Genomic DNA, 19,558 nt, shown 5'->3' on the forward strand with positions numbered 1-19,558 from the left:
AGGGCTGCAATCCATTGCAGTTTATAGGATTTCCATAATTAATATGCATGCAATCTATTTGCATGCATCAGAAGCCATGCCTACCAATGCAGCTCACCCATATTCATTGTGGAAAGCCTGAGAACCTGACTGGGTTGTGGCCCTTGAGGACTGAGTTTGGGGACCCCTATCTTATCTACCCCCTGGTAAGAGTGGTTCCAGTCCCCCCCCCCCCCCCCCCCCCCCCCCAATATGCTCCTGTTTGACCAGCCCTTGCTTCTCTGGCTACACAGGTCCTTGGCTATTCCATCCTGCCAGCCCTCTCCCTTTCCCCTCAGCTGCCCTGTTCCCTTTTTCCTGTTGTGGGTTTCCTCTGATTATCCACACCTGCACCCAGCGGTGCCACTTCAGCTGACTCTGTGCCCCATGTCAATATGACTCCACTACCCCGCAGTCCATTAAGCCTTTTTTTGCTCGCACTTTCTCCACTAAGGACGACATTGCCTCTTCCCAAGCAGTGCCAGCTATAGCTCTGCATATCTGCTCTACTTCTCTCTCTGTGCTGTGTCAGGCTGAGGCACACTGGGAGTTTGTCTCAGAAGTCAGAAGATTTAATCAGTGACTGAGTCAAACTTAATTGGCACAGTTAAAAAAAAATAAAAATCCCAGCAGCTAATCCTCACCAAAATTAAAATAAACTGTTTTCCCAATCTTTTTATGGCTGGTTTTGTTGTGGTCACTTTTTTTTGTTTCCATCTTTTCTCCAGCTGCCTTCCTCAGTCTCGTCTGCTCTCCCACCTTTGTCATGTAGCCATGCTGACTGGTGCTACAAATTAAGATGTTGGATGTGCTCTAATTAAATGTAGAGGTGCTGTGAATGCATTGGGTCATGGCTGTTTTCTGCTGCAATATCCAAAACCCATCTCGATGCATGCAGATTGTTGAAATTAGTACAATTAATAATGTGAGAGGCGAGTGTATGTCAGCGTGAGAGTGTTCAATGGTGACTGAAATGAAAGGACAGCTTCAGGTGCTTACTAGAGAGATTGTGCTTCTATAGAGAACTAAAAGACTTGAGACAATGCCAAACCGGTTTTGAAAAGTGAGTAACACAATCCCCAGTGCTAAATAAGATGCTGCCTATTTAAAAGCTACTTCAGTGGTTAAGGGGCAGGGAAAAGAAGGGGGCTTTCGTTTATTTGTGTTAGTTTTAACAGTAAAAGAAGAGTGTGTTCCAGCAATTATAAAAATATAAGTATTATTTACTCACAAATCCAGGCACTAGTAAAGAGCTGTTTCCTTCAAGTTTTAAACTTATGATGACTGTGCCTGCTCATTGAGAAGACAAACTGCTCTCAGCCTGGACAGAGCAGGCCACGGTAAGCGCCAGGCTGCATTACTGCAATGTAGTCTGCAAGGGTCTAAGAGAGGAAGCTCTCCACGCACTCCAGCTAATACAAAACCCTGCTGCATGACTGATAGAGGAATGCAAACCATGCAAGCACATCACACCTGGCCTACGCTAACTGCACTGCTTATCAATACCATCCAGGATGAAATACACAATTTTGACACTGATGTTCAGGCAATAAGAGGAGATGGACCTAGCTACTTAAATGAAAGGCTGTCCTACTTATTCTCCAGAACACCAAGATCCTCTTCGGATCCTGAGTTGATCCTGCCATCAAAAGAACGGATGCTCAAAACAGATCCTTCACAGGAGTAGCACCTGCCATCTGGACCTCTCTCCCAGCAGAACTTAGGCAAATACACGACCACCTCCTACAGCAAACAAATATAAACCTGGCTTGTAATGGCCAACCTGGAACTTCAAGAAGCTAAATTGCCTGGTGTCAAACCACTGCTACAAACTAAAGTGTTTGCTCTAGTGTTATTTAATTTGAGTTAGGCACTAGTATTTCTGATATATTGCTGATACAGTTTGGTCAGTTCTAAGCTACACCGTTTATCGCCAATTTATAATCTTACTGCTATTCAAATCTGTTATACACCTATCCTCATTGTAAAGCTGCTAATAACCTCTGTTTATATGCTGCTATTCTAATATGCTGTAAACCACGAGCGAATCCTTAAATTCAAAAGGGCAGGTAATAAATCCAAATGACACATGTGCTAAGAGAGGGGCTGAAGCAGCAGCTTGGGTTTATTGACGTGCGCTGTGTGTTGGGAGTATATTAAAACTCAAGGGGACCAATGCAATAAAGCGCACTCAGCCTAGTGCACAGGGTTACGTGGGGTTGGATGTGCTACACTATCAATCGATGCAATAAGGAGAATATTACATCCAAAATGCACACCCAAACGCATAGCTGATAGCAATCATCGCATGTAAATTCCATGTGGATGTGGCTATTAGCTTTACCTCTCCCCCCCGGCTGCAGAAAATCGTCGGGCACCCACCATGCACATTTTAATGCAGCAAATTTAATTCTAGCCCCAGAATTGGCCTCGTCATTCTGCGAGTCAAGGGCTCATGGCAACAGATGCTCTTCTATATCCCGCAGCAAAACTTCACCGAGGTTACTCCTTAAATAATAATACCAAGTTTATTGCAAAAGCTACCTTTCCATACCTGATAATGGGTTAGACATTAGGAAATGAGAACGAGAAGAGCCAATGCTTTTCAGCAAGTAGAAGCCGCGCTGCAGCTTAAATAAAACTGGCACTTAAAAGTTGCATTAGGAGGACTTTTCATGATGTTATTTTCACCATTTGCATGTTTTGTTATCCTCTCTGCTATGCATGTGGTTTAAACCATCAACCTACTTGTATTATTTATTTTATCTTGACTGAGAAACGGGATTTGATTTATGTTGTTGGTCTGTCCTGTAGTTCCTGAACATTTCCTCTTGTCGGACATTCATTGGAGATGGAGGTTTTTTTTTAAGTAACATCACAGCCATTGCATGACATGCGACCATGTCAGACCAAGTTTAGGGAAAGGGCTCCAAAAGGTGAAAAAAACCCCCGAAACCACACAGCTATTCATGCCTGTTACAGTTATGGGAGCACATCCACGTCTCTTGGACGCCTGATGCATAATTCTTCCCTAGCGTGTCCTTTTTAATGTAGCAGCTCATTAAAATATAGCATTGGGTGCTCAAGAGACAGGACTGTTTGCGCATTAGGAAAACAGGTGCCGAATACGAGAGCCCATTTATAATGCGTGTCTTACTGCAAGGGCCTGAAGATGTGAGTTTGCCCAGAAGATCCCAGTAGCGCTGGTTTGTGGCACTAGGTGGCAGTATTAAGCCTGTCTGGGACCGCAGTAGTGCGGAGCGGTGATGTCAGGGGCAGCAGCAGGCACTGTACATTTAAAATGCTGTGACCTTTAAATGACAGTAGGGCAAGCAAAAACAAATCACTGATTAAACTAAGCTGTTTGCATTTTAGCATAAGCAGAGGTTAGGATTTCAAGAGTCTTTTTTTTTTTTTTTTAACCTTTTGCTTAGAGGACATTGTCTCTTAAGATGGCTTGGAGGCACTGGTAGCCTGTGCTCAGCACTGTGACAGGATGCGAGGAAGAGGGGTACATTTGGATTTTTTTGGGAAGGCATTACAAAAGGTGCGTATTCAGAGGGACAATTGTGAAAAATATTAAGTCTGTGAGGATTCTGCGCTACTGCTTGTTGAACTCAGACAAAGCAAGGCCGCCACGAGAACCCATTCTTGTGGCAGTGAAGAGGAAAACCCGACCAAACAAGGCCACCACAGCCTGTGGTGGCAAAGAGGAAACTCGACCAAGCAAGGCCACCACAGCCTATGGCGGCGAAAAAAAAAGGCCCGCTGGAGTAAAGCCGCGGCGGAACTGGAGCCCATCCCTGCAGTGAAGGAAGAATAAGTTTTTGGTGAGAGCTGGTGTGTCTTGTGTGTGAATGAGTGCTAGTGTGAATGAGGGTGTGAATGGGTGTCTGGGTGTGTTGCGACCATCGCTGCTCGATGCCCTCACTCCGCCCTCTTTACCTCTGTGGCGACACTCTCTGGGTCTGATGGACGGCTGGCTGCCGCGGCGTCTTCATGCCGTCTCCCTCCAGTGTCCCCAGACCGGCTCGACATTGCAGATCCACCATGTTGCCTGAAGACTTAGGGCGAGCGCTCTGATTGAAGTACCAGCGAGAGCGCGAACCTCAGGGGTGTCCCCCTGAGATGACATAATCCGCTTCCAATATTTAAAGGTCTCTGATATCGCTAACAAACTGAGTTAGCAAGGATTTGCCAAGGATATGAACAGGACTCGTTTCGGCTATCCAAGCTACTCTGCCTCCTCGGACTTACCAGTGATACCCGCTCCTCGGGGGCCTCGCTCTTTTCTTTATTTCAGATTACGATAGGAACCAGTACTCGCTCCTCGAGGGCCCATGTTCCTTTACACTCTGAAGATTCTCTACTGCCTGGAAGCTTTCCCTGCTATAAACAATTGTGAGTTACCATCGCTCTCTCAGAGCTTTCCCTGGAACCAGGTACTCGCTCCTCGAGGGCCTAAACCTTTCCAGCTCCTGAGCTTCCTCGAGACCTTATGTGAGTTTTGTCATCTAGTTCTGTTTATGAACTCTGCCTACTCACTTTCTACAGTTTCTCAACAACTCAGCCATCCTGGATCACTGTTCCAGTACCTGAGGGGGACTGCAGCTCTGCCGGGCATATCAGCTACTGCCACATCTGGTGGTTTCAAAAACCTATTTAATAAAAGAACCAATGTGTGTCTGTCTCCATACTCAAGCCTAGCCGGTGGTCCCTCTTGGGATAACTTCCCGGGAGAGTGGTCATCTGCCACTGGCCCAGGGATCCACCCACTACTATATCAGAATTACAGATTGGTACTCCCAGCTCTACACAGAGCTTTCCTAACAAGATTGCTAGCTTTTCCCTCTTCAGGAGCCCGCAATACAGATTCATTACAGATTGCCAACTCCTATCTGATTGCTCCGCCTATCCGGCATCAGATTCCTAAGATTGCTAACGCCGCACGGAGATCCTAACAGGGTGAGAGCTTGTGTGTCTCAGGGTGTGAATGGGTGCCTGGGTGAGAACTTGTGTATCTGAGGGTGTGAATGGATGCATGGGTGAGAGCGTGTGTGTGTGTGTGTGTGTGTGTGTGAGAATGGGTGCTTGGGTGAGAGCTTGTGTGTATGGGCGTGAATGGAAGCCTGGGTAAGAGCTAGTGTGAATGGGTGCGAGAGCATTTGTGTGTGATTGAGAGCTTGTATATAAGAGACCATGAGTGTGATTGGTCAGGGAGGTGATGTGTTTCTGTGTGAGAGAGAGAGAGTGGTTGTGGGGTCTAATTGGGTGTGTGTGTGTGAGTGACTGGTTGTGGGAGCTAAAGAAGAGGACTTTGAGGACAGAGCTTCAGCAGCCCTTACTGCTTCTAGTGAGTGCTATTGGCCTGGAAGGGAAAGGAGTAGGAGAGTTGCTGGAGAGGGTAAGTAAAGGTGGCTTTTTAATTTTATTTTTCTTGATTGACTGCCATTTTAATTATTGGGTATTATGTGATGTCTGCTGTTTTGAAATATGTTATTGATATTTCAACATGTTTTAATAATTTTTATGAGTTTTTAATTGTTGGATATTATTCTGTTCAGCAACTGTTTTGTAACATTTTTAGTATAGCTTTATAATTATTTCTGTGTGGGGCTCTATAGCAGTTTGGCTTATTCTGTTTTCCCCAATAGGAAATATATTAGTGTTTAGGGCCTGGTTTAATAGTTGTATTTCTTAGATAGGGTTGTTACTGTTTGTGTGTTCCATAATATAGATGTAACTTTGTGCAGGTTAGTTTGTGTGCATTATTGCAAATCCTGAGAGTCTGTTAGGTGCTATATTTCTCTTTCCATTTCTCCAGGTTCACACTGCATGCAGTGGCTTGTTTGGTTTTCCATTCCAGTTTCTGTCTCCATATTTATAATTTGTGGTTTTTCTGTACTTTGTGAAGGGTGTGTGACTGAGGTGAGGTATTTTACTAGCATGTAGGCATTTGTATCAATCTTATTTGATGTGTTTTCTCAATAGGATATGCATTACTGTCTTTTCACAAGGAAGGCTATTGTGCCTGGTAGTAAAAGGAGTTTGTTTTGCTTTTACTGGGATGTCATCAGAACCAGAATATCCTTTTTTGTTTGGCGATTTGTATAGGGTAGTGCCCTAGATCTGCTCTGCACTCATTGCTAGGAGTTGAGGGGATTCCTGTGGATGCAGAGTGCATGTTTACATTTAGCCCCGTGATGGTCACATGTTCAGTGTGTCATGCATGTGAGAACCATCTGCCAGGTGTGTCCCAGCCAAAAAAGGTTGAGAACCACTGGTATAATCAATGGCTAGTACTTCCAGGGATACAAGACATTGATACACTGGAGGAATGCACGTTCTTTGGGAAATATGTTTTTCGCAAGAACATCTCTTATACAGGTCTTAACCTAGTCAAGTACATCAAAGGACATTGTGACCCATTAGTACTGCTTCTTCAGGTTCCTCAATGTTGTTTCCACTCCATCCCGATCATGCTTAGCCGCAAAACACTTCCCTCTGAAGAGTCTGTGGAGCCATGAACTGAAAAACATCAGAGGAGTCATGGGGGTCACTTATTTCGGTATAACAGCCCTCTCTTAAGAAACAATCTGTCCCTCTGTTTCCACAATTTCTGGCAGATGGGACTCCAATTTGCAATTTCTGGAGCATGCTCTTTCTCTAATGCCGTATTGATAATATTCAGTTCATCATCATCTCATTGAGCCTTCTCTAGAAATTCATGAAAGTACTCCATATTGTTTGCTTTTGTCCTACATCTTATTGTATGTACTTTTCACATGGCAATAACTGTTCTTGGACTTCCTCCGTTTAAATTTGGAGGAAATCTTTCCTGTTATCCTCAACTTCTGTCTCGTCTCGAAAGTCTGTCTGCATTCACATTGGTTTTGCCGGGCTTGTAACAGATTTCAAACTGTAGCTCTGATAGTTGAGCTAGCCAGTGTTGTTTCACAGCCTGTATATTGGCATTTTCTAAATATCGCAAGGGGTTATGATCAGGCCTTACAGTAAATTTCATGTAGATCAAGTCTTCACGGACTTTTCAGTTGCCGCCTATTTCAATGCCAAAAGTTCCAGCTTAAATGGACTGTAGTTTTTATCATTTCTCTTGGACTTTCATAGACCCCCTGCTGTCCATCCTGCAACTGGCTGAGAACTTCCCCCAACCCATGAAAGCTTGCATCTATTGTAAACATGAAGGGCAATTCAAAGATGGGGAATGCCAATACTGGAGCAGTACTAAGCTTGGTTTTCAAAGTATGAAAAGCAGCTTGACACTCTGCACTCCAGTTGAATGGCTCTAGCCTTTTATGTTTCTTGGGCCTCCCTGTGACAGCATGAAAAGTGGGGCAGCTATTTTTGGAAACCCAGGCACAAAACAGCGATAACAAGTGGCAAAGTCCAGGAACTACCTTGTCTTTGATGTAGAAACTTGCCAGTCTTTCACAGCAGAGATTTTACCAGGGCCTACTGCCACTCCGTCCTTTGAAACCACATGAGCTAAGAAGTCTACTTTGCACAGCAAGTAACACTTGGAAGGCTTTAATTTCAAGCCACTATCAATAAGTTGCTGGAACACTCTGTCAAGGCGTGCTATGTGACTTTTAAAGTGTTTTGAATAAACCAAGATATCATTATGGTACAGGAGCAGGATATCAAAGATGTACTCACTCAGCAAAGATTCCATGAGTCTTTGAAAACTAGCTGGAGTATTGCACAGTCCAAATGGCATGTGGGTCCATTCAAAAAAGCCAAATAGAGTGATCACATCTGTTTTCAGAATGTAATCTGCTTGCATGGCCAGAGTTACCTTTTCAAGGTAATCTTTCCAATTTTCTAGAAAATTCGGAAAGCAGAATAATAGAGGGGTTTTACTTGTAGCATTTCAGAATTTACTAGACCTTAATAAGGTCATGAGAAAATATTTTTCAATATACCCCATATCATTCTGTGACGATGTGATAAAGATTTTTCCCGACCTATCATATGCTACTCAGCAAAAAAGAAAGGAATTTTTGGTTCACCGTCAGGCAGTAATTTCTATGGGATACTCTTTCACTCTGAGATTTCCCTGCAAATGTATGCTGAAGAAGGAACAAGATACTTTTGTGTTTTTCACACCTGATCAGTTAATTAATTTTATAGAACAAAGGAGAACAGTCACTTCTCCTACACCTCCCAGTGAGTAGTAAATTAGTATTCAGAGCATAACTATGGATGATGTATGGAAAGAGAATTTAATTTGTTTTAGCACTCCCCTTATTTACTGAGCTTCTGTTTTTGTTTGTTGGTGGGTAACAATTTCTGATTGATGGGAAAATAATAACAAGAGAGAATTGTAGAGGAATTAAGTTGGAAATTTCACGAAATGTATACTTATTATTGGTTTTTTGTATTGAATTGAAAAAAGTCAATAAAGATATAAATATAAAAAAAAAAAAAAAGATAAAACAATGAGGCTTGGCCTAGTGCTTCAAGGGACTCCTCAATTCTTGGTAGTGAGAATGCATCTTTAACTGTCACACTGTTTAGTTTTTGGTAGTCACAACAGAATCTCACACTACCCTCTTTCTCGTGGATAATTTCAGCCAGTGAGACCCCAGGGCTATTACTTTTCCTAAGAATGCCTTGGTTCACAGGCCTTGTACATGCTGCTTGAATTCACTGAAGACATGGGGCGAGACTCTCCGGTAGGGTTATTTAATTGGACTAGCATTTGTTGTAGGAATGGTGTGCTAGATAACATCAATTTATCCAATGTCAGAAACATTGATTGAAAACACAGACTTGTGCTTCTGCAGTAGATTTTGTAATTCAACTCTAGGGGATAATGTCTGTCCATATATGTGATCTCTGCTGCCAGACAGACAACTACTGGCAACTCCATATCATTGATTGTCTTCAAGATCACCCACTTGGCTTCTTCAAATTTACCCAGATGCTTGGAAGTTCTGTCGAAAATGACTCTCCATGATCGTAGTCATATCTAATCCTGTGTCTATGTAACAACTGGTATTAATAATTCTGATGACCACATCTAGTATGGGTGATTTTCCAAAGGCTTTCCTCTTCTTATCCTTCCAGTATCCCTCCATCATACTAACTGATTTGAGTCATACTGCAGGAGTGGTATACCCGGATCCAGCCTCCTCTGGTGTAGATGCCATCTCTGCCATTTCATGTCTTCTCCACCAGCACTAGGCAGCAACTCTTGTCTATAGTCTGCCATCTTCTTTCACTCAAATAGTTTCGGGCTATATGCCCGGTCTCCTGGCAATGGTAGCATCCCAGCTCACCAAGCTGTATCCTTCTCAGAGTAACATCGCACCTGATGTACTCCTCTCAGGCTTTCTGAAGCATTCACATGAAGTTTGAGTTGATTCTCCCTGTTGGGAGATAAACTTCTCTTGCTGCAGAATGAGCTTCTCTATATTTTGGTTCAAGTTAGCTGTAGTGATTGCTGTAGGATCAGTTGTAGCTGAGGTTGCCCTCACTGTCACTTCAGTTCTGGGCCTTGTCAGGATCTGAGTGGTGCTCCTGTTTCCAACCTTCTGGATCACTTCATCTGCTTCATCCAGGATGGTGGCCTGTAATAGCTTAGGGAATGTCACATAAGGATTCTCTAGACACCTGTTTCATCCCTCTTCGCAGATTGCCTTTGCTTAGCCCAAAGACAAATTTATCTTTGATTATGGCCTCATGGTCTCCAATGCAGGTACCATCTCTGACGATTAGCTTTGTAGCCTTTTCCTGTAGGCATGATCTCTGATACTTTCCCCATGCAGTTGTTTCCAGGCATAGAATTCCTTCAGCCTCTCACTAATTGGTACCTTGCCTCCATATACTCGGAGAAATAGTGAAAAAATATCTTCCACAGATTTCTGTTCTGAGGCAGGTGCATATTTCACAGTGTTCATAGCTTGGCCTTTCAGGTGGTCCTTCACCATCACCAATTAATCTTCTGGAATGCACAGAATCTTCAGAGCCACTGTGTTCTGAGAGATCCATTCCTCTATGGTCAGGTCCTCAGGCCCTCCTCTGAAATCTGGTGTCTCAGGAGACTATAATGACAGTTTCTCTTAGTTTCACTTGACATTACCTCTGCTTTTGATTCCATCGATCATCAAATTTTACTTTTTCGTCTTCGGGAATGTGGTATTTCAGGAATAGTACTTGATTGGTTTGAGAGTTACTTGTCTGAGTGTTCTCAAGTCATCCGATTTAATAATTCGTGTTCTTTGTCTCAGCAGGTGAAGGTTGGGGTGCCACAGGGTTCAGCCCTTTCGGCAATGTTGTTTAATATATATCTCGCCCCCAATACCAAATTGCTAGCTACCATTTCAGATGGGTATAAGATCTATGCTGATGACATCCAGTTCTATATAAAAGTTCAGAATTCATGGCAGGAAACAGTGAATTCATTATCCTTGTGTTTGGATACTATTAAGTGATGGTTGAAGCACAATAAGTTGTTGCTAAATACTGGTAAGACCACAATGTTGTTAATTCATCGACCTCATTCCGTACCTTTACAGGACACTATTTCAATAGACAATTTCTCATTTTCTCTTATTAAACCTATCAAGAGTCTAGGTATCATGATTGACTCTACCTTATCTTTTAAACTTCAAATAAAATTGCTGATTAAAACAGGCTTCTTTAAACTTCAGTTGTTAAGAGGCCTTCGTCATTTGTTGTATGATAAAGATTTTCTGATGGTTGTTCGTGCCATTATGTTTCCGCACATTGACTACTGTAATGGGTTATATATTGGTTTACCGCAGTGTTTAATTCAATCAGTACAACTTTTGCTAAACTCAGCTGCTAGGCTGGTTTCTCACACAAAGCGCTTTGAAAAGATCTCGCCGACCCAGATTCATAGACTTAACTGGTTACCAGTGAATGAACGTATAGTGTTCAAGTTAGGCATGTTAGTGTACAAGCTCCGTGCTTCAGATTCTACCTTTTGGTTTAATGCATTGCTAGGGATTTATAATCCAGTTAGATGTTTGAGATCTTCACAAGTTAATTTGCTAGAGATTCCCTCAATTCGTCACGCCCGTTTATCCTGTACCAGGGAGACTTCTTTCTCTATAGCGGCACCCGCTCAATGGAACCTCCTTCCTTTTGACCTCAGATCTTTAGAAGACGTTAAAAACGGCATTTAAGGAATATCTGCTCCATCGTGCGTTCAATGATAAATGAGGTGGCATGAATGTTCTTAATCTGCTTACTAAAGTAAATATGATTTAATAATTGAATATTCCATTTTTGGAATATGCTCCTATGCCTACAACAGTAAATGTACCATTAATATTTGGTATTTTGCTTCTTGGTTTCTGTGAAGCTGAAATTTGTTGTTTGTATTTTATTTTGTTTTTATTATGTATGTATTCTTGTATATCACTTAGGCCTTGTTAAGTGTTAGGCGATTAATACATTTTAATAAATGAAAAAATGAAATGAAAGTATGTTTTGTGACTGTCAACTTTTCCATCACATTCTTGGCTAAGGATAGTGCTTCTGTCTGCTCCTCCTTTACTAATCGTAGAGCTTCACCCTGTTCACCCAACCTGGCCTCTTAGTCATCCAATTTCTTTTTTCAGTGATTCAAACTGGGTCTTCAGTTCTTCTGTGTCTGATACTGGGAGGTAAGACTTGACTATGGTAGGGTAAACAAGCTATTCTCAGATGACACGCCCCCAAAGTAAAGATGCACATTAAAACGTATTTTGCAACAGATACAGACATTTTCACTGACTAATCTGTGACAGGTTTTGAGTACAGGAATGGATAAGAATCGACCCTGTTCTTGTGATGCCAATTGTAAACCTCTCACTTTATATGGGAGGGGGCCACAAAACTAACTTCACTTTTCAGCTGTGTAATTAGAGAAGGACACATGTAATGCACCCACACAACTAAAGGGTCTCCTGGGGTGGAGAGGGGAGACTGGAGCAGAGAATAGAGCAGTAAGTGATAACTCAAAACCCACCTTATGTGGCTATTGCAAGCATTGCATATAAAATCAGTGCATGCACAGTTACATAGCACATTAGGATTCTTATACTCTATAAATGGCATTATAGTAATAAAAAAGAAAGAAAATGTTATTAACATTGGAAAGTGAGGAAAATCAGGTTGCAAGATATAAAAGGAAAATCACCAGCCCTACTCTGTATCTCAGTTCAGTTCACTTGCAAAATACTTCAAACTTCCACCTAAATTCTGGCCAGAATAATAACATAAGTCCTCAGTTAAGTCTCACCTGAGTTCCGTTTGCTTTTCTTTAGTAAAGCTGCTCCACTGTGTGCGTGATGAAGTCGGTGCAGATGGTTGAGATCCTGTGCTTAGTTCAGCTGCAGGATCCACTTGCTTCAGGAGGTTGGACGTCTTGGTTCTCACAAAAGAAAAAAAAAAATTCCCTCTACTCTACATAAAATCGCAACAAATCTTCTGAATTTCCCTGCAACTCAATCAGCCTGATACTGAATGTATGCAGATGCTATTTTTTTTTTAATTTATTGAAGTTTCAATCTCAATTACATTGAAAACGATGCAAAACAGAAAAAGGAAGTAATTATCCATCAATATAGCATGAATTATACAAAAGAAATTTAAATTCCAATTTATAAGAATAGTGGGAGAACCATTATTTAAGCGGATTCATAGGATTCAAATCTCGTCATAATATATACTGTAACACTATATTACCCAGCAGATAATACAATAACCAACACCTTTTGCAGTTTTTTCAGGAGTGGGAGTCTAAGTAAACACGTAGGTGTTCTGGATCTGAAAAAATATATCTATCATTTTGGTAAATTATCATACACCTGCAGATGCTATTCTAAATACTGTCCTAGCTCTAAGGTAGGGTGACCAACTGCCCGGTTTTCCAGCCTGCTGTACAGCGTCTGGGTGTAAGGGTAAGTGGACACTGTAAAACCCGGTCAGGCAAGGTCAGGGGCCAGTCAGTGGTGGCAGTCTGGCAGTGCCCCAATCACCTGCCTGTCTTCGGGGCTCGGGTTAAACGCTCCTCCTCCTCTGGGTCTTCAGCAGCTGTGCAGCCGACGCTTCACTCTTTCCTTTGGAGAGATGGAGGGCCGCATCAATTTGAAAGGACAGAAAGGGGCGGGAGGTTGTGTCCTCCCCGCCAAGTGTCTGGTCCTGCGCCGTAGAAAAGTTGACAGCCCTGCTATAAGGTCAGGAAATACTTAAACTCATATTCTTTTCCCTCACTACAAACCAACAAACCACTGCTTTCTCGGCACTGCTGTATAATTACTATTCTACAAACTATGGCTACAAGGAACGCTTCCATCTGTCTGCAAACTGCTCTTCCCTTTGTGGTAGCAGTTACGTGGCTGGGGTAGGAACCTCACCTCATTGCTACGTCCTTCTGTCTTTTCCTCACTCTTCCTGTCTGACTTTAAACAAAAGACCTAATTAAAAAAAAAAAAAAAAAAAGAGTTCATTAGTAGTCGATGCCCTGCTCCTCATTGGCTCCAGGCCGGGATTACACACCCCAAGTTCTGATTCCAAGAACTGCCTTAGGTCCCTGCACTCAAAACTTTCCTTCTGGAGAAAATATCCATTTAATCCTGGCAATTGTAGCCAGGTCCACTTGGTGTCACTGCAGACCAAGGAATAATACCCCTGGCTTCCAGCCATAGCGCCCCCCCCCCCTCCCTGAAGTGGAGATAGGGGGTAATTTAACATTTCCATAGGTGAGAAGGACTTCTGTAGGCTTCAAAGGAAAGAATTTGCATTGACACATCTCTATCTCAGCCAACAAAGGTACTGCCAAGTAATTCTCAGGTCACTATTTGTCTTTACTGTTCTTCCCTGGCATTTTTTTTTTACACTTCAGAGAGGGAACAGGGGTTCTCTTCTTTGCAATTTAATTCCCCTCTGCTATAGTCAGAGCAAGAACAATATCTTTAGCCCCTGGCCTCCTCTGGAAGTCCCCCCAGTGGCAGGGCTGCTGCCCCTTTTGGCATTTCTTTCCCTTAACTCACACGGGGTAAAATCCATGCACGGGTGGGTGCGATCCTCGGACCGCGGCTCCGTGGTAGGGGGATGGGGGGGGGGGGGGGGGGGTGGCGAGCCGGACTTAAACCACGCCTGACAGCCCCTGCACCCCGCTCTCTCCTGCAGGAGCTATAAGAGTGGGGGGAGCCTGTGCCAGCCGGAGAGGGAGGCAGCATGCACAGGGAGCTGGCCGAGGCTTTCGGCTCCTCTCAGATGTCTTTCAAAGCAACGGGGGGCGACCAGGGCGGCGGCGGCGGCGGCGTCTACCCCGAGCCTCCTCAGCTCCCCCTGCCCCTCCCCGACCTCATTCCCAAAAGCCCCAGCCTGTTTGAGAGGCTGCAGCCCAGGACCCCGGAGGGACGGTGTCCGAGAGGGGCCAAAGAGTATCTCCAGCACAAGCCGCCGCAGCCCAGCCTGAAGGGTGAGTCCTGGGGCGCAGCTGCACCTCGCCGGTCGCCGGCTGCGGCTTCCGGGTCCTTTTAAGTCATTACGATTCCAGTTTCGCTAGCGATTTCTGCTCAGTACCGCTGCGATCGAAGAGAGAATCGTATCTGTGAAATGCGAGAGCGCTCATGTTTTATTACCATTTCTTACTCTGGTTGCACGCTGGAGGGGAGGTTCCCTGATACACCTGGGTTTGTTTGTATGTGTAAATGACTTGTAAAAAACAAACCTTAGGCAGGAGTCGTGTACTTAAAAAGGATGCACCTAACCTGACTTCATGCGTACCTTCATGTGCACAGAGAATACGCATTCCGGGGGGGGGGGGTTTACTTTTACAACACAGTTGGGATTTACTTTTGACAGTAAAACGTATGCATGTGAACTAACCTGCGCAGGTGTAACTTTCTGTGGGTAGGTTTGTGCGCCTTCTTTTTGTGCATAAAGTCACTGTGAAAGCTGGCAAAGTTTATCTACTTTCACAGTGCATTAGTTAAAGGGAGGAAGGTAATTTTATAACAACTAAGTTGAAAAAGCTATATTTGAATTATTTAAATTAATTAAGCAACTCGCACATAAAATGCATTGTATGAATAAGTTATAGCTATAAACAGTGTATTGGTTTGTGTACAAACTATGTATTTTTTACTGTCAAGATGTACAGAAGATCAGAATGATTGATAGAAATTGTACCCTAAAAATAACTTAGTGATCCTTCCATGGTCTATTCCTATACTAAGATATTTGAAAATTTAAACTGTGTAAGGATTGATATATACATAAATATATTTATATACATCCACAAGAGTACAGAGAATTTATATATTTGTTTAATGTATAAAAGGAAAAGTGTTGTTAGAGTATGAGAGAAGTGCACATAGTCTTGTCGTGTTTGAAACGATGTTTCATGTTTTCCTTCTTGCTTTAACATAAGGACACTGAAATAATGTTAGTATCTGTCAGTCATAGAGCAAGGGCTGAATCCGCTTCTGCTTTCAGCATTACACTAAGATGTTCTGGATGCCCTGTGGTCAGTCTACCTTATTTGCAAGATACACTGACCACATTCCCCTGACTTGTGCATCTTCCATGGCAGCCTCATCACTCTACATGTTATGATTTCATGAAACCACACAAGTGACATGATCTGTTTTGGCTAGCAGCAACTGCTTGTCCGATGGCTGTGGCGTTCCTACATTGATCACAGATATCCTTTTAAGAAGGGAAGCTCAAACACTATTTTCCTTTCCGAATGCAAACATGACTCATTCCTTTTCAGATGTCCCAACTACCTGTTTAGGCTAAGGACAATCATAGTCCCATGTGAGGCCTGGGGAAAGAGGACTGTTAGGTGCACAGGGAGAAGTCTGCCATTTCTAAACTATCACTCTTCTGCAGTAGACATGCCTTTTGCAAGATATGTTATCTTATTATAAAGCACCTGCAAATTAACCTTCAAATGTGTTCTGTCCATTCCTCATGGTAGCACTGTGCAAAGATTCAAGACAGGCAGCTGAGCGATTTAATTGGCTGAACACCCTTTGTGTTATAATTCAACTTAAAGTTAAAAACAAAATTTGCTGAAAAATGGTTAATATTCAACATTTGCATACTTCCCAGAATGAATAAAAAAAATATACCCCAGTTCCCTCTTACGTGAAAATATAATTACCTCACCCCATCACCCGCCAAGAAACACAAGATGAAAAAGTCCGTCAGCTGTCAGAAGAGCCTAGCACATTTGGTGAAGGATGTATAGAGTGGGGAAATTAAGCAGAGCCCCAGGCAAGCAGAGCCAGAAGCTCTGTCAATGGGCGAACTAGAAAGTATGAGAGACGGTAGTTCATTTAGGAGGGAAACAGCTGATTTAAAACATGGAGGGAAGTAAACAGTGGCCTGGAATGTGAATCCTGGAGGGGGGAGAGAGAGATGAGTCCTCTTATTGTTGAGGGTGGGAAGGGTGCCTACTGCTGGAGGATTAGCATTAAGAGCCCAGTGCCTGGCCCACCTGCCCCTGAATGAGTGTGAGGGGGCCATTTCATTTTGTCTTTCCCTGCTGCTCTCATAGTCAGGAACTGGGGTGCTTCCTGGCCGGCGGGCTCACTCGCAATGGAGCAGCAGGTAGGTGCATTTCAAAGGGGTGAGTGGTTAGGCAAACGGCCAGGGTGGCAGGCACCCTTAAGAGGTTTGGTAGGTTGAGCCACTTCACGTGATTGATCTTTGGGCCAGTTGCTGATGGACTCTCCAAACGTTAAAATGTGCTAATGGTACTGAGGTATTAAAAGGTGCATAAGGTCATTTGATGAATAGAAATAAAGCTGTGTCCTGTTTGTTTGTGTATTTTGCTGTGCATGGCCGGGGGTGGGCAGAGGGTTCTGAGAGCAGGCCTGGGGCCCAGCCAGTGCCAGTTGCCCTGAACATCTGCTTCATTGACATCATTCAGCTTTGCTGGTGGTACTGGGGCCTTGGGCAATGGCCTTGTTGCTTAAACCCCAGCCCAAAACGGTTGTTGTGTGGCAGAGGGGTGCGGGGTGCCGAGGCTCTTTCCTTCTCTTAGTGTAAGGCCTGTATTGCAGTGCCAAAGATGGGAGCTGGCTAGGTTAGTGCAGTCTGTACATCTCAAGAGGGCAGTTCTGAGGTTGGCAAGCTACAGGGGGCAGGTAGAGTCGCTAGCCCCTTCGTGAAGAAAGTCACTAGATCCACCGTGAAAAGTCTTCACCTTGAGTAAAAAGTAGCTCGCGCCCCAGTTTGAGCAGTGAACACAGGGACGGGGAACTTTAAAACTATGCAAGCGCCATTCCTGTAAAATCTTCCTAGGAGAGGTCGCCTGCCTGGCGCCCGACCGCCCCACGCACGTAATGCGCCTCCTCCTGTGTGTGCCGCGCAACGCTCCCAATCCTCCCTCTGCCTCTCCTCCCCACTGCAGCTGTCCTCCTAACCCTGCGTTTCTCAGTTACTGGTCTAATCGAGGTCCTCGGCGGTATTTTTTTCCCCCGGGTCGACAAGAGTGGCATTCGTTGCAGGAGGAAGGATGGAGCTACACGGCAGCTGCCGCCCTCTGCAGCTGCACGGGTACCAGCTCCCACCTGCAGCCGTGAGCCATATTCTCTACTTCCCTAACCCTCTGGGCCAAAATCTCCCGCTAGTGGCTTCGCTCCAACCCCCATAGTGCTGCTGCTGCCTCGGGCTGCGGGGATAACCCGATAGTATTCTCCTGCTCTTCACTACCCCTGGCATTGTACAGCTGATCAGGCTTAGGTGAGCCCCGGACTACCCCCCGCCCCACTCTGGTTCTGTAAATAAACAAAAAAAGAAAAAAAATCCAATAGGTCTCCGGGTATACAGCTGCAAAGCCTGCTGCAAGCACCAGGTCCCTTTACAGGGGCAGCATCTACCCCCACTGACACCAATGTATGTTTAGCCCCTGGCTGTACTACCCTGCGGCCTGAGAAGACCTGATTTTTATTGCTCCCCTGCTCCTGTGGTATATTTCATCTAATTAAAACATTAGGGAGTGGTTGGGTTGAGATTGGGGGAGACTCCTAGAGGGGGAGGGGGGAATATGTATTTCTGCCTTCCCCCCCCCCCCATACTGTTCAGGCACAGGAAAGAACTCCGCCCCCCTACTTTTCAGGTGTCTCCCAGCCAAGCAGTCCACGTCGGTTTAGGAGGTCAGCCAGCCGGACCCTGGCATGAACGAGGTTGAGTGATACAAACCCCTTCCTGCAGGGGGCGCTGTCAGAATTAAATGCCAATCACGTTGGAAACACCAGCGCCAGCAGGCGGGTTCAGGAGGGATGCGGGAACCCTGCTGGAATTCTTATAAAGGTGAGGAAGGTGCTAGAGCGGTCGCTAAATTTAAAATAAAATAAAAAAAACTGCATCAGCCTCCCCCCCTGTCACGTTCACCTTTATAAAACCTCCATTGGGTTGAAAAATGGTTTTGATTTTCTGCTACTGAACAGGATATTTTTTTTTAATTAGAATTTTTTTTTTTTAATTTGTCTGTAAACCTTGAATGCATTTAGCCTCACTTAGAATTTTGTTTTTTTAATTAAGAAAAGAAACCCTGCTGCAGTGTCCTGTCACTGAATGCTGACCTCTGGGTTTGTTCTGAAGGCCGGCCACTTCCGGTTTAATTTAATACATATCTGTTGTGATGTTTCACCCCCGAGCCGCAGTTTTCGAAGCCCGCTAAGATTGTCGTCTTCAAGACATTGTCCTTGGAGGTTTTCTGGTTCTCTGCTGACAGCTAAGAAGTTTTCAATAAAAGTTAATGCTCTTTTGGTTTGTTTTCTAGGGCAGTATTTAGTGAACCATTAGGAGAATAAAATACAAAGAAATGGAAAACACAAGACATCCAAAATCTAAAACAGAGGTAAAAAAAAACCAAACCAAAACACTAAAATGGAATATTAAAAATAGAGTCCAATTGTTAAATTCAGCTTGAAGAGCGCCCAGAAAGCGCAGCTCTCATCCTCGTGCCATTCATTTTCTGCTCTTTAATGGTGAAGTGATGCTGTCCGGTTTCTGGTACCCGTCTCGTGGGATTTCCACCGCCCGGCGGTGTTAAAGGCTGCAACATTAGTGCTGCCTGGCACTCTCCGTGTGCTACTTACAGGGCCAGGTTTCGGGCCAAAAAGCATCCGCACCCCCCTCCACCTGACGCCGCCCCCACTGGGCCTCTCTCCGGCTGCGATGGGATGGGGGGGGGGGGGGGGCATCACTGCGGGATGGCTGATGCTGGCAGCACCCGGGGCAACCACCCAGCTTGCCCATCCCAAAATCCGGCCCTGGCTATTTCAAACCTTTTAGAGAAGGCACTCGTGAAAAAATGTTGTACAATTGCTAAAGGTGGTGCAGAACCTTTTCCCTCTTTATGAAGCAGCTGTAAGAAATATCCCTTTTTGCCTTGAATTTTTCCTCACCCGATCATCTCACAGGAACATTTTATTCAAGGACGTGAGGGGTTTCTGGATTATTTCTCACGAGGACTCGCTGTAACTGTTTCCCTCTCTCTCCCAGACTCTGTGACTCTGGGGTTTTATCTTTTTGAGAC

The 19,558-nt window shown here is 44.2% G+C and overlaps 1 protein-coding gene and 1 long non-coding RNA gene across 3 annotated transcripts in view; one reads left to right on the forward strand and one right to left on the reverse strand.

Annotated features, from left to right (window-relative positions):
* Positions 1 to 6,294: 6,294 nt before the first annotated feature.
* Positions 6,295 to 14,118, reverse strand: LOC115099926. The gene is made up of 4 exons (XR_003858917.1): positions 14,046 to 14,118; positions 13,410 to 13,469; positions 12,293 to 12,424; positions 6,295 to 6,546 (listed from the first exon to the last, which is right to left on the reverse strand). It is a non-coding gene; the product is annotated as an uncharacterized LOC115099926 (long non-coding RNA).
* Positions 14,119 to 14,217: 99 nt separating this feature from the next.
* The window catches only part of GLIS1 (GLIS family zinc finger 1), a 293,185-nt gene continuing 287,844 nt past the window's right edge, over positions 14,218 to 19,558 (forward strand). For both annotated transcript variants that reach the window (XM_029617934.1, XM_029617935.1), the window contains exon 1: positions 14,218 to 14,479. In XM_029617934.1, coding sequence (XP_029473794.1) covers positions 14,233 to 14,479 — 247 coding nt within the window. In that variant the 5' untranslated portion in view covers positions 14,218 to 14,232. The remainder of the gene's footprint in view (positions 14,480 to 19,558) is intronic.

This window comes from Rhinatrema bivittatum, chromosome 10 (assembly GCF_901001135.1).
Source record: "Rhinatrema bivittatum chromosome 10, aRhiBiv1.1, whole genome shotgun sequence".
In the NCBI taxonomy this organism is placed as follows: Eukaryota; Metazoa; Chordata; class Amphibia; order Gymnophiona; family Rhinatrematidae; genus Rhinatrema; species Rhinatrema bivittatum.